We start from the raw sequence: 13,743 nt of genomic DNA on the forward strand, positions 1-13,743 counted from the left end.
ACATGATGTCTTCATTTGCATGGTTAGAACTTAGAACATTTTAGATGAATGTGTGATATTGTATCGTTCAGATCTATTGTATTTGTGATCTGGCTTATTCTAGATGTACATTGATCAAATAACATTATCCTAGTTTTTTTTTTTCAAAAATTAAAAAGGTGGTGTAAATATCAATCTCATTTCAGTTTTAAAGTGAATATCGGATGTAAATATCAATCTCCTTCAACTTTTAAAAGTGAATATCTTATTTTATTCCCACTTAAAATCTAGAAAGCAACATTATACTCTCTTTAAAGACTACAAAAGGCAAAGATATCAACTTCCTTGGACTAAAACAAGGGCCTATAAATATCAACCTCCTCAGAATCTCTTTATCCAAAGCTCAAAAACTCTAGAAAGCTATATAATACTCTTTTTATCCAAGAACTTGTCCATGACTATCAATACTAACAAACTTAAAGAAACACACGCTCACAACAGGAATGCAGAAGGAAAGAAAGAAAGCTGGTTGTATGCATGCATGCAAGCAAAACCCGGAGAGGGTTCATCATAAACTCGACGACGACGCAGTTTGCAAGTTCCGGCGACTTTCCGGATCAGCTGAAACATCGAAGAAATCCTGCAAAGCAATCATTTTAACAGAGCTGCCCTTCATGCTCCTTATAGCTTCCACACTCGCCAGGGCCCCGGCCACAGTTGTTATGATAGGGACCTTATAAGCGAGCGCCATCCTCCTCAGAAGCCGTCCATCTATCTGATCAAGCAGATCATCGGAGCTCGTGATTATCATAAGCTGAATCTGACCATTGGCAATCATATCGGCCGCATGGGGCCGTCCCTCGTGCATCTTCAAAACCCGCTCCACAGAGATACCCTCTAATTCTAGCATATGTGCAGTTCCTGACGTTGAGACAACCCGAAATCCAAGACCCAGAAAGGCTCTCGCAATTGAGGGAAGGTGTGGCTTTGTAAGATCATTTAAGCTGAGGAACACAGTGCCGGAGATAGGAAGTTTCTGCCCTGCGGCAATCTGGGCTTTTGCGAAAGCAACTGGGAATTCAAAGTCGATTCCCATTACCTCACCTGTGCTTCGCATCTCAGGCCCGAGAAGCACATCGCAGCCCTGGAACTTCTCGAATGGCAGCACGGCCTCCTTGACCGAAACATGGGCTGGAATCACTTCTTTAGTAAAACCAAGATCATCGAGGGACTTCCCTGACATGACAAGAGAGGCGTACTTGGCCAACGGGTGCCCGATCGCCTTTGACACAAATGGAACAGTGCGAGATGCTCTAGGGTTTGCTTCTAGTAGGAAGACATCCCCCGATGCTGTGATTGCATATTGGCAATTCATGAGCCCACACACACCCAACCTCTTTGCCAGCTTCGAAGTCCATGATCGAATCGTGGTCAAGCAAGATTTTGACACAGTCTTTGTGGGAAGCAAACAGGCTGAGTCACCGGAATGAACACCGGCCTGTTCTATGTGCTCCATGATCCCACCAATGACCACATTCCCATAAGAATCCGTAAGTGAATCCACGTCAATCTCACAGGCATCAGAGAGATATTTGTCGACCAAAACGGGACGCTCGGGATCCACTTCAACTGCGTTTTCAAGATAAGTCACGAGCTTCTCGTCACTGTATACTATCTCCATAGCTCGTCCTCCCAACACATACGAAGGTCGGACCACAACAGGGTAGCCTATGTCCATGGCAATCGCTAAGGCGTCGGCTTCGCTCTTTGCTATCCCACCCTTGGGTTGTTTGATCTTTAGTTCATTGAGGATTGCATTGAATCTCTCTCTATCCTCGGCAGCATCGATGGAATCCGGTGAGGTACCCCATATTTGAACAGGCCCGGCTCCACTGGCACTCATAGGATTGTGCTTATCCAAGTAACGTTGTATTGGGAGTGCAAGCTTAAGAGGCGTTTGCCCTCCAAACTGTACTATTATCCCAGCCGGTCGCTCTAAGTCAATGATGTTCAAGACATCCTCGACTGTGAGTGGTTCAAAGTACAGACGGTCACTTGTATCGTAATCTGTTGAAACAGTCTCTGGGTTTGAGTTCATCATGATGGTTTCGTATCCAGCCTCCTAGAAACAACCACCAGACGGTTAATGAGACCCAAAAATTTTACATCAGAAAGAACAAGATCATTAATAACAAGGTGTACCATTCAAAAAATAATAATAACATGGTTATTAACTACTCATCAGAACAGTAATAAGACTAAAGTAAGGTCATCTTGCAGTTCTGGGGGAACTGTATTTCTTAAGGATGCACCTTGGGTCAGGTTTTACCCAACCCGCATCAACCCGACCCAAAAATAACATGGGTCGGGTTTCGAAATCATGGGTCTTGGGGGGTTGGGTTGGGTTTTAGGTTGAAAAATCCGACCCGATCTCGGGTCGGGTTGGGTTTAAAGAAAAAAAACCCTGAAACATGACCCGACTCTTATAGAGTTATAGGTGTGCTATGATTTTCATAAATATCCCTTAAATAACATGCCAAATTATTTTCAAGTATATTGACATAATTGTTTTCGTTGAGGTGATCGGGTTTGTGATGTGAAAAAGTAGTTTCCTTCTTAAATCTATGCACTTGACAACTTAAATTTAGAAATTTTCGGTGCGAAGAATTGCTGTTTTCTACCATCTTTAAAATTAATCACTATAGTAAGCTAAACATTAAAACCTGACCCGACCCAAGAAACTATCTCGGGTTGGATCGGGTTTATGAATCTCGGGTTTTCCCATAAAGACTCAACCCGATCCGTCCAACCTGAGTTGCAACCCTAGTACTATTTCTGTGTGCATGAAGACAAGAAAATGAAGCCAAATAAAACTTCAGAAAGAATGGAAACAAACCCGAAGAGCAAAGGAAGCGTGGCAGCAGCAGTAGTCAAACTCGATACCCTGACCAATTCTGTTTGGTCCTCCACCCAAAATCAACACTTTTTCCTTCTGCGTGGGAGCTGATTCACATTCATAATCATAAGATGAGTACAAGTATGGAGTGTTTGCCTCAAACTCGGCAGCACAAGTATCAACCCTCTTATATGCCGGAGCAACGCCCAATGATAAACGCTTTGAGCGCACTTCACTTTCAGTAGATGAAGTCGCAAACGCTATCTGTTTATCACTAAAGCCTCTTCTCTTCACTTCATAGAAGTCACCCTTTGTCAATTGGGACACGCTCCGCGATAAGAGAAATTGTTCAACATCTATAAGTTCTTTTAGCTGAGAAAGAAACCACTTGTCGATAAAGCTCAACTCGTGAATTTCATCCACTTTCATTCCTTTCTTCATTGCTGCATATATTGAGTGGATGCGATCTGGACTTGGGACCCGGAGATTGTATTTCAACTGGTCCCAATCCCAGTTAAGTTCCTTAATTTGTGCACAACCCCAGCCAGCAAAACCACATTCCAATGAGCGGACCGCTTTTTGGAAGGATTCTTGGAATGTGCGTCCCAATGCCATCGATTCACCTACTGATTTCATCTGGGTTGTCAATATCGGTTGAGAACCGGGGAATTTCTCGAATGCAAATCGAGGTATCTGCATGTTGAATGGAAAAATGGATATTATTACTAATGTATAACCATGATCCAGAGTTAAAAATTAAAAGCAAAATTGATGACAACAAGGAATCTACAATATTGAGCAGATGCATGGAAGGCAATATGCAAGCATCTATGCTTCTTGGTTTAAAAAATTAAAATCATAGGTCAGTAGTCAGCACGTCTATTAAAAACCCCAGAACTCAACTCAACTCAAATAAGCCTTTGTCCCAAAAAAACCCCATAACTCCCAAAAAAAATACAAATATGCATCCTCCAATGTCGATGCAAAAGATGACAACTTATAGTTTGGTTCGGATATGTACTATTGTTTCAGGGGTTTTGCTAGGGAGCATAGCAGAAGGCATTTCTGGATAGGCTGTTGCATGTGAGAGCAGCCATACAGGCTCGGATTTTGTCTTATTCAATTAATTCGCCTGAGGTGGCTGCTCTCACATGCAACAGCCCATCCGCGAAATGCCTTCTGCGATGGTCGCTAGCAAATCCCTTGTTTCAGAAAAGAGATTATATTTTATGTCAAACAAGAATGGTTAGACAAAGTAGTAAGATAACACATCAAATGGAGAGATAAATACAAAGTAAAAAGATACAAACATGTCAGTTCTTCAGAGATGTCAAGCCAGTTGGGAAGAGCAATTTTGAGTGTAACATCCAGCATTAGATATTGATAAACATGAATTTTCTAGGGAATGGAATAAAAAAATAGAAGGAAAACAAACTCAAACTAAGAAAAGAAAAAAAAAACCTTTATGTGGCTTCCAAGTACCCACTAGAATCTAGACGATATCCTTGAATCAGGTCTCTGTCAATTAGCGCATACTGTAGTTGACAATCTGGGAGAAGAAGACCAAGTGGTTCCCATCTTTCTCACCAAGTGGTTCCCATCTTTCTCAGTAGCACTTTCTTCTCCCATTTCCTTCTGACACATTTTTCAATAACTACAGTTTCCAGGACAGATTCCAAGGAAAAACTTGAATTATCCAGTACTTTTCTATAAAAGAATATTGGTCTGTCTACTTGAGAAAAGAAGGTATGTGGATCATCTATACCATCAAGTCTAAGAATGACTACAAAATTATGGCTACTTTAGTAGAAGAATCTCAAAGGCCCTTTTCTCTATTTCAATGGAAACTTGTTTTGTACTGAGCTGCACTATTATGCTTCACGTGTTTCAGGTCAAACCAATCATCTCCATCATACACGTGTTACATTAGACGGCACATAGACTAAAACATCTAGCTTAGGAATCTGATCAATACCCTGCAAGCGGATGGTTCAAAATACGTTAAGCAAAAAATAATGAGCAACAGTAAACATTGAACATAAAAAATTTCAGCGATCAGGATCATCTGATTGCAGCAGTTTTCAGGGTGTAGCTCATCCACACAGTAGCCCACCAGATCCACGATTGCCGCTTGTAAGGAGGACATAGCATTTCATACAGTTCTATGAGAGCATGTCTCATAGTAATATGCTCCTACATTTCCTTTCTTTTGACCCTAAGCAGATTTTAAAAATAATGTCTAAATTCATGTTCTGTATTGGAAAAACTGGTGAACATCAATTTTCTTATTTTTCTTTCTGAATGTGTTTCTTTTCCTGAATCTTCTAAAGCATTTCACAGTTCGAATCATTTGCAGCAGTCTCATTTGTTGATGGATGGCAGAAGAGTAACCACCAAGGTTTGAAATTTCGGTTTCGGCCTCAGCCGAAAAAGAAATTTCGGTGGAAATTTCGGTTTCAGTGAAAATCTTATAATTTCGGCCGAAAATTTTAAATTCCGGTTTCGGTTTTAAATTTCGGTCCCAGATTTCAGGCAAAATTTAAAACCATGGTTACCATTTACCATCAGACTGTCACATAAAATGGATTGATCTAATAAACAAGTACTAAAGAAGATAAGTCATGATGAAGAAGAAGACAGCAACATGGAAAACAATTGACAATCTGATGAAGAGAGAAATATATGTGCAACATACAAGGGATGAACATTGGATAAATAAGAAGAGAGAGAGAGAGAGAGAGAGAGAGAGAGAGATTCCAAATCCGGGAAGTCCAAAGGTAAGAGGACATTCCTGGATTGTGTGAAAGGACCTGTGAAATAGATCTATTACTTGAGAGGATTTTATTCAAAAGACGATAAGATTGCCTTTGTATAAAGGATAGGGTTTTTAAGAGACTTTGAGGCCTACAAGTCTCCAACTGGATGTACTAGATGTCCCTAGAAACTTAAGTGTGTTAAAATAGGCATCAAGGCGTAGACTGAAGCAACAAAATGCCCAAGTTGTACTCCTCAGATGCCCTAGGCGATTGAGGCATTCGCAGAAAGCACAAGGCCTGGGTCAAAGTCAGTCTAGATACTGAAGAGTGATTGCTCCACGGAACATGTTGATCAATATTTCAGTATACTGACACGGGCTACTTGCAAAACACCTTTAGGCTTTGGTGGAGTCAACATATTTTGTATAATAATTAATAGCTGAACAGGAGCATCTTGTGAATCAATAGGGAGGCGATCAGCCATATGATTCTCTTCTCTATTATAAAGTTCAGCCATTCTTAAAAAGTGAATGGCTGAATGTAGTGCAACGGAGCTCTGACGTGACAGAGCCACCTCTCAATAGGGATCGATAGGAAAAGGAAAATCCCATAGAAATCACAGACATTTCTTAGATGTGGGAAGGGCAGAAGCTATCTCACTCCCAAACATTCTACACGGATGTAACGTTGACATCATCCAACATCACATCCCGATTGCAGAATCATGTTTAGGCACAACATTTGGAAGCGCAAGAGAAGAAGACCACAATTTGGCAGTATCAACCTCCAAAAGTACCACATGAAGGCTTCAAGAAAAAGCTTCTAAGAGAACCGTCCAGGCTCCAATCGGGAGTAAATTATGAAGGAACTACACAAAGAAATTCAAAATCAAGGGGAACAGAGATGGTAGGAAGAGGATCCACTAGGGTGAAGTTATCTTGTCAAAGTCTGTGTCCATGAAGATTATGTCATGGAATGTAAACGGTCTGGGCTCCCTCGAAGAAAAAAAGGCCCATGTTAAAGAGCTAGTGAAAAAGTACAAGCTAGAGGCGATCTGCATACAGGACACTAAGATGTCAGATAGAAATAGGGTTGTTCTGAAAGGGTTGGGACTCCAATCTCATTGGGGTTTTATAGCTTTGGAGGCAATAGGAGCACGGGGATCTTGGGATGAGACTAAGTTTTATCTAATTGATTCATGGGTGGGAAGATTCTCAGTCTCGGTTGCAATAAAAAAAAGTGGCTGACAAATTTGGCTTTACCTTCATGGGAGTTTACAGACAGAATGTCCGAATGGTCTTAAAGTTTAGTTTTTTTATCCTCAGTTCCTGACTGTTAATCTGCCCGTCCATTCCTGGGTGTATCCATATCCTATAAGTGTTATTATTCATCCCAATCACTGCTCGTCAATTCATGGGTATATCCATCATTCCATATCCTATTAAGTGTTATTATTCATCCCAATCACTCTCCTCATCCATTCCTGAGTTTGAACCGTACTTTTAAATGTTAGTCAAACTGAACCTAGGTAGTTGTTTTTTTTAATGGAAAATCTAGTCTATTGTTCATGACCAGTTTATCTTCTAGGTTCCAATTCTGCAACATTTCGATTAAACTTTCCTCCCATAGTGGGTCACATACATCACAAAGCGAGGAAAAAGGACTTAAAAGCAACTACATCCATGATAGTCAAGATTAAAGTAACTATCTCGAATAAATACAAGATATGGTCAGTTCAGAACAATAAATTCAAAGAGAAGAAAGAGATGATAAAGCTACGGCAGAAAACATGAACAAATAACAGCACAAAACATAGCAGTAATATCAGAGAGAAAGAAAGAGAACTTGCCTTTGTCACCACATAATCTATAGAAGGCTCGAAACTAGCTGGCGTTTTCTTCGTGATGTCATTTGGGATCTGATCCAACGTATACCCAACAGACAACATGGCAGCCATCTTGGCTATAGGAAATCCAGTTGCCTTAGAAGCCAGTGCGGAGGACCTCGACACTCTAGGATTCATCTCTATCACCATCACCTCACCGTCTTTTGGATTGACAGCAAACTGAACATTCGAACCACCACATTCAACCCCAATTTCCCTTATTATAGCAATCGAATAGTCCCTGAGCCGCTGATACTCTTTGTCCGTTAACGTCTGAGCAGGAGCAACCGTAATTGAGTCCCCCGTATGGACACCCATTGGATCAAGATTCTCAATAGAGCATATAATCACCACATTGTCCGCCAAGTCTCTCATAACCTCGAGCTCATACTCTTTCCATCCTAATAGAGATTTTTCTACTAGAACCTGTGAAGTCAAGCTAGCCGTAATACCCGATTTGCAAATCGATTCAAATTCCTCCTTGTTATAAGCAATCCCGCCACCCGTACCACCCAATGTAAAACCTGGCCTTATTATCAAAGGGAACTCACCAATTGAATTCGCAATCTCAAGACACTCATCTAAAGTAGTCCCAATCCCCGAAGGGGGTGTTTTGATCCCAATATTCTTCATTGCTTGCTTAAACAAATCTCGATCCTCCGCCTTCTTGATCGCCTCAAGCTTCGCTCCAATCAACTCGACATTATACCTCTCCAAAGCTCCACTCTCGGCCAATGCAACTGCTAGGTTGAGAGCGGTCTGACCGCCCATTGTAGGCAAGAGGGCGTCGGGTCTCTCCTTCTCGATTACTTGCTCGACGAGGTCTGGTGTGAGGGGAGTGATATAAGTTTTGTGTGCCATATCAGGATCAGTCATGATTGTGGCAGGATTCGAGTTTATGAGGACTACTTCATAGCCCTCTTCTTTTAGGGCCTTACAAGCTTGAGTCCCCGAATAATCGAATTCGCAAGCTTGCCCTATGACAATGGGACCAGCGCCGAGAATCATGATCTTCTTCAGATCAGTCCTCTTCGCGGTCTTAATCCCATTAACGGGCGCCTTGTCCGAATCGCAACAACGGACGGGACCAAGTTGATATCTAGACTTACTAGAATGGGAGAGAAGAATATGCTTCAAATGAGGGCTTAAAGATGAACCATTTTTCTTAGTCCAGTGTCGATTTGAGTAGACGAAAAATGGAATACCATAGGATTTTGGTAAGGATGGTTTGAATGATTTGAAAATGGAATGAGAGGGAGTTAAAGTACTGGAGAAGTTCTCACAAGGGGTCATGCAAAAAACCATTTTTCCCTCTTTGTTTTTGGTCTTCTTTTTCCGTCTCTTATTCTTTCTCCTATCAAAGGAGAGGAAAAAACCCAAAAGAGGAAAAACCCAGAAAAGATCAGAGTTCAGACAGATGGGTTTTTATTTTTGCTCTGTTTTGAGCTCATAATGCAAGAGTATTCAATAGAATTGGTAGAAAGAAATCTAGGCTAAGTTCAGAAACACTGTATGTAAAATCTATGTAGTTGCAAGAAAAAAAATAGAGAGTCAAGAGAGGAAGAAACTTTTCTTTCACCTGAAAGGAGAAGAGAATGAAAACCCAAAGATCCCAAAGAGATTTCCTAAAGAGAGACTCGCTCTTGCTGGTTTCTGCAATGTAGAAACGAGGTCAAGAGGTGTGTATATACCGAAGCAACGTGTTAAAGATAGTAAAATACCGAATTTTAGCGAAAAGTGGGGTAGGGGGAGAATAGAAGAGATGCTCTAGTGGGGACCAGAGGTGGGCCATGGTCCATTAAACTTACCATTAGCCATCTGATCAAGGAATTCTCAATAGACGGTTTTATAAAAATGTTCAGTACTTTAAAAGTACCAAAGTTGGCAGTCTATGGGTCCCTCACTCTCCACCGTACATTTGGCATGTATAAAATAATGACCGGGGATACAACAATAATGGCCCATGGTGTGAAAATTTCACTGATCAGTTGATCTTAGCCGTCTGATCAAGGGAGTTGAGGTATGATCAAGGGGGGTTGCAACAATCCATGATTCCTTAATATTGGAGGAACATTTAAGTAGTGGCATAGATGGACGGTTAGATGAAAACGATGGATGATGTGGGCCCATTGACAATCAGCATGGATTAGTGGAGATTAGGGCAAACTACTAATTTTGGTACTACCAAGGACTACCATATGGTATCAATTTATTAAATTTTATAGGAGAAATCTCACTCGTGGCCTTCATGCCGAGGCCCAAATCAAAGACTCAAAATACTAGTCAATTTTAACTCGAAGAATATTCAATGGTGAAAAGAAAGATATTTGTCGACAATAGAGTAGTCCTTTTATTATACATGTACTGATGTACTGATGATGTACACAAGTGGAATGGTGTTTGAACCGAACGCTCTCATCTCTTCAGGACACCAGTTTGGGTAGGGTCTGCACATATATGCACGTGTTTTTAACACAGGGCCCACTATGATCCAAACCATTCATTTGTTTTGGTGGGTCCTAACGTAAATAGGTTGTCCCTCTACATATGGGACGGTTAGGATCACCCTATTGAGATGATTTTTGGGGAAGGGTGGGCACAACAAATGAATTGTTTGGATGATTAAATTACGTGGGCCCCATTGTATTTTCTTAAAAATATGGGCACGTACGCTCGGACACCGCATAAAAACTCCTCCAACACATAGAGGCACCATGGAATATGGGCCCAGATTGTGGAGTCATGAATTTCCTTGTATATTGATGGATAGGTGGGACCCACATCCCATATTAAGATTTCTGAGATCATTAACCTATCTTCCGTAATACGGTAACAGGGGTATCTTACTATCTTACGTTACTGAGTCTGCCAAGGTGCATGCCGTATCTTACGTTACTGAGTTTGACTAGGTGCCGTTACTGAGTTTGACTAGGTGCCATGCGGCAGATTATCCGACGAATCAATTTGTGGGCTCCACAAAGGAACATAGACACCGTTGATCTTGCAGATCATCATGAGATGACCCATGTGATCCTATTCCTATACAATCGGTGTTGAGAAAATCCGTCGGACAAATCCGATCCGATTGTGCGTAAATTAACGGAAAAGTAAAATAAGAAGCAAACCAGGTGATGAACACTAAGATTTTGCATGGTTTGGCTAATATGCTTACGTCCGGGTTATAACACAAGCTACAAGATTTTACCCCAAACGCACAACCCTTTTCACCCACAGACCCACAACCCTTTTCCTCTGCTTCTCAACCAAGATTTTACCAGAGAGTAACCTGAGAGAAAACCCACGAGAATACGCAAGAGGAACCCGAGAAAAACCCAAGAAGAGACTTTCTTTCTCTTTTTCTTTAATTCCCTGTCTTCATCTCTCCTTCTCTCTCCTTTTTCTCTTCCTTCTCTCTCACATTCTCACCTCCCAGCCCTAGCTGCCCCCTTCAAGAGAGAAAACGGCTCTCTTTTATTTCCCCACTTATCCTTCCACCACAACTAGATAACCTAGTTAATTTAGGAAAGAGGGAAACAAGGCAACTTTCCCAATAATACCCACCTTGCTTATTTCCCGGCTACTTGAAGATTTTCTGTTGATATCGCCACCAGTCCGCTGACATCGCAAACCACCATTGGCTTTTTGAAATGCCAGCTACACACCATTGAATCATCCTAGTTCTAACTCCTCTAACTCGACCAACACGGCCAGTGCACATGTGTAGCTGTCAACCCGTTAACTTACCGAGTCAACCTTAGAGAGGGATCTCGATCCATCCTCCCCAACGCAGGTACCGTCTCCTTCTCACCGTCGTTTGCAACCTGGAAACCCTTCTCTCTACTAACTGCAAAAGAGACACTGCACGTGCTACCACTCTATTTCCAACTATCCATCGAGATCTTAGGAACACTAGTAATTGCGTCCCAAACTAGACAATATAATCTTCCACACTTCTCTCCTTTTATCAAAACCATATAGTCGCATGTGATTTTCATGGCTCCACCTGCAGCTGAATACCCTGCAACGCCTAGAGTTCAACTGATCAAGTGACACTAGATTCTGTTGTATCTTTAGGACATGCACCACACTACCCAAAGTATGAATCACTCAATCGAACATCGCGATCTTCACCGTCCTAATTCTCATGATGTCACAAGTAGACCCGTCACCCAAGGACACTACACCTGCCCTTATCACATGGAACATATCAAAATATGCTCTCCTGGAGCATACATGAATAAATCACCCTGAATCTATAATACACTCATCATGATGAAAAGTGTGATTACCTATGGAGACTGTGAGAACGTCTCCAACAAGTTCGATATGCTCATCCGTTACGACCACTACCGTATTCGTAACACCAATGTCCGACTAGTTAGATCGCTTCGACAATCCCACTTGATGTGACTTTATTCCTTGTAATGATAACATTGCATGCCTTTTCCGCTGACTCTAGATTTTGACCCGTATTTTCTTTATCCCCTGTCAGACGACCTTCCTCTTTGATTCTCCCAAAGAACAATCAACCATACTCTTGACCAACATCTTCATTAGGCCTCCCCCTAGTCTCATTTGATAAAAGTGTCATCGTGACATCTTCTAGCATCACAATATCCTTACCGAATAATAACGTAGTCACCAAATTGTCGTTTGAATCAAAAAGTGAAGTAAGAAGTAATAGGGCCTTGTCTTGTTCATTCATCTTTTTCACCAACCATGTGGAGTTGATCCACAAACCCATTTGAATATTGTCATATGTTTTAGAAGTTCTTCGCCTTCCTGCATCTTCATCCCGAACAATTGCTACTTCAGATACAATTGGTTGGCGAAGCCTTTTGACATGTAAAACTTTTTCAACTTCTCCCTTAACTTAAGCTCTTCTTCTTCCTCTGTAACTTTAAACATAACTTTATCTGCTAGACATAGTCGAATTGTATTGATCGCCTTCAACCCAATGTCTTCTCACTCTGCATCCATCATCTTCTATGGCTTCTCATCATTTCCCTTCAACGCCTTAGCCACGCCTTGTTGAACTAGGATGTCATTTACCCTTGTCTGTCATAGGGTGAAACTGCCATTTCTGTTGAACCTGAACATTTTGAATTGGGTAAAACTCAATTGCCGCCATTTCAAACACTCCGCACTTCTCGTTGTAGGTATCCACCTCGAACGAGAGTCTCTCGAATAATCTTCCTACCATTTGATCATTGAAACCGCGATACAATCCCAACACCAACTATCACTTCGCCCAGCCTTTACGATCGATCAAACCTTAGCTCTAATGCCACTTGTTGAGAAAATCTGTTGGGCAAATCCGATCCGTTCGTGTACAAATTAATGAAAAAAGTAAAATAAAAGGCAAACCACAAGATGAAAACTGAGAATTTACATGGTTAGGCCAAGATGCCTACATCTCGGGCAAGAACACATCTTGGCTCATCCTATGTCGCTTGCTGTCAATCACTTCTTCTTGAACAAAGACCAAGCTAAGCCTTTCCCCTTGGGTTGTCTAGGCGGAAGGATCTTACATCGCTAAAGAAGAAGTGGAAGACAGAATTCGAGACTAGCAAGATAAAGTCTAGCCACATAATTTAGTGAGCGGCGCCAAATCTTTCTACAGATTGCTTCTTCCACTATGAGAAAAACAAAATTACAAGGATTACAATGAATTTAACCCAAACCCACAAACCCATAACCCTTTCCCTTCTCAACCAAGATTGTATCCAGAGAGTAATATGAGAGAAAACCCAAGAGAATACATAGGAGGAACCCAAGAAAAACCAAAGATGGGCCTTCTTCCTCTTTCTCCTTTCCTATCTTTCCTCTCTCGCGTTCTCACCTCACAGCCCTAGCTGCTCCCTTCAAGAGAGAAAACGGCTCTCTTTTTCATCTCCCCTCTTAGCCTCCCACCACAACTAGGTAACCTAGTTAATTTGGAAAAGAGGGAAACAAGACGACTTTCCCAAAAATTCTCCTAGACTACAAACATCAACAACTTTTACTTTTTATTGGCTAAACCCTAAACTATACTAGATGGATCATAGAGCTAATGGATCAAAGATCTAATGGACCAAAGAGCTAAGCCGTACAGTCATCCAATCAAGGTGAAGCCAACGCCGTAGGCCTGGGGTTTTTTAAGTCCGATCAAATAGACCCAATCATGTACATATGGACACTGGCCTGCAAAGTCGTCTATTGTTCTTTTTTTCCTTTTTTCTTTTTTT

At 41.4% G+C, this 13,743-nt stretch overlaps 1 protein-coding gene across 1 annotated transcript; it reads right to left on the reverse strand.

The window, feature by feature from the left end:
• Positions 1–227: 227 nt before the first annotated feature.
• CARB (carbamoyl phosphate synthetase B) lies at positions 228–9,194 on the reverse strand. Its single transcript, XM_077356824.1, has 3 exons — positions 7,481–9,194; positions 2,876–3,568; positions 228–2,101 (listed from the first exon to the last, which is right to left on the reverse strand). The coding sequence occupies exons 1-3, from the start codon at positions 8,819–8,821 to the stop codon at positions 548–550; spliced, it is 3,588 nt and encodes a 1,195-aa protein (XP_077212939.1). The 5' UTR covers positions 8,822–9,194; the 3' UTR covers positions 228–547.
• Positions 9,195–13,743: the final 4,549 nt, after the last annotated feature.

This window comes from Tasmannia lanceolata, unplaced genomic scaffold, assembly GCF_043159265.1.
Source record: "Tasmannia lanceolata isolate RefF3 unplaced genomic scaffold, GAP_Taslan_0.1 ptg000016l, whole genome shotgun sequence".
NCBI classification, from domain to species: domain Eukaryota; kingdom Viridiplantae; phylum Streptophyta; class Magnoliopsida; order Canellales; family Winteraceae; genus Tasmannia; species Tasmannia lanceolata.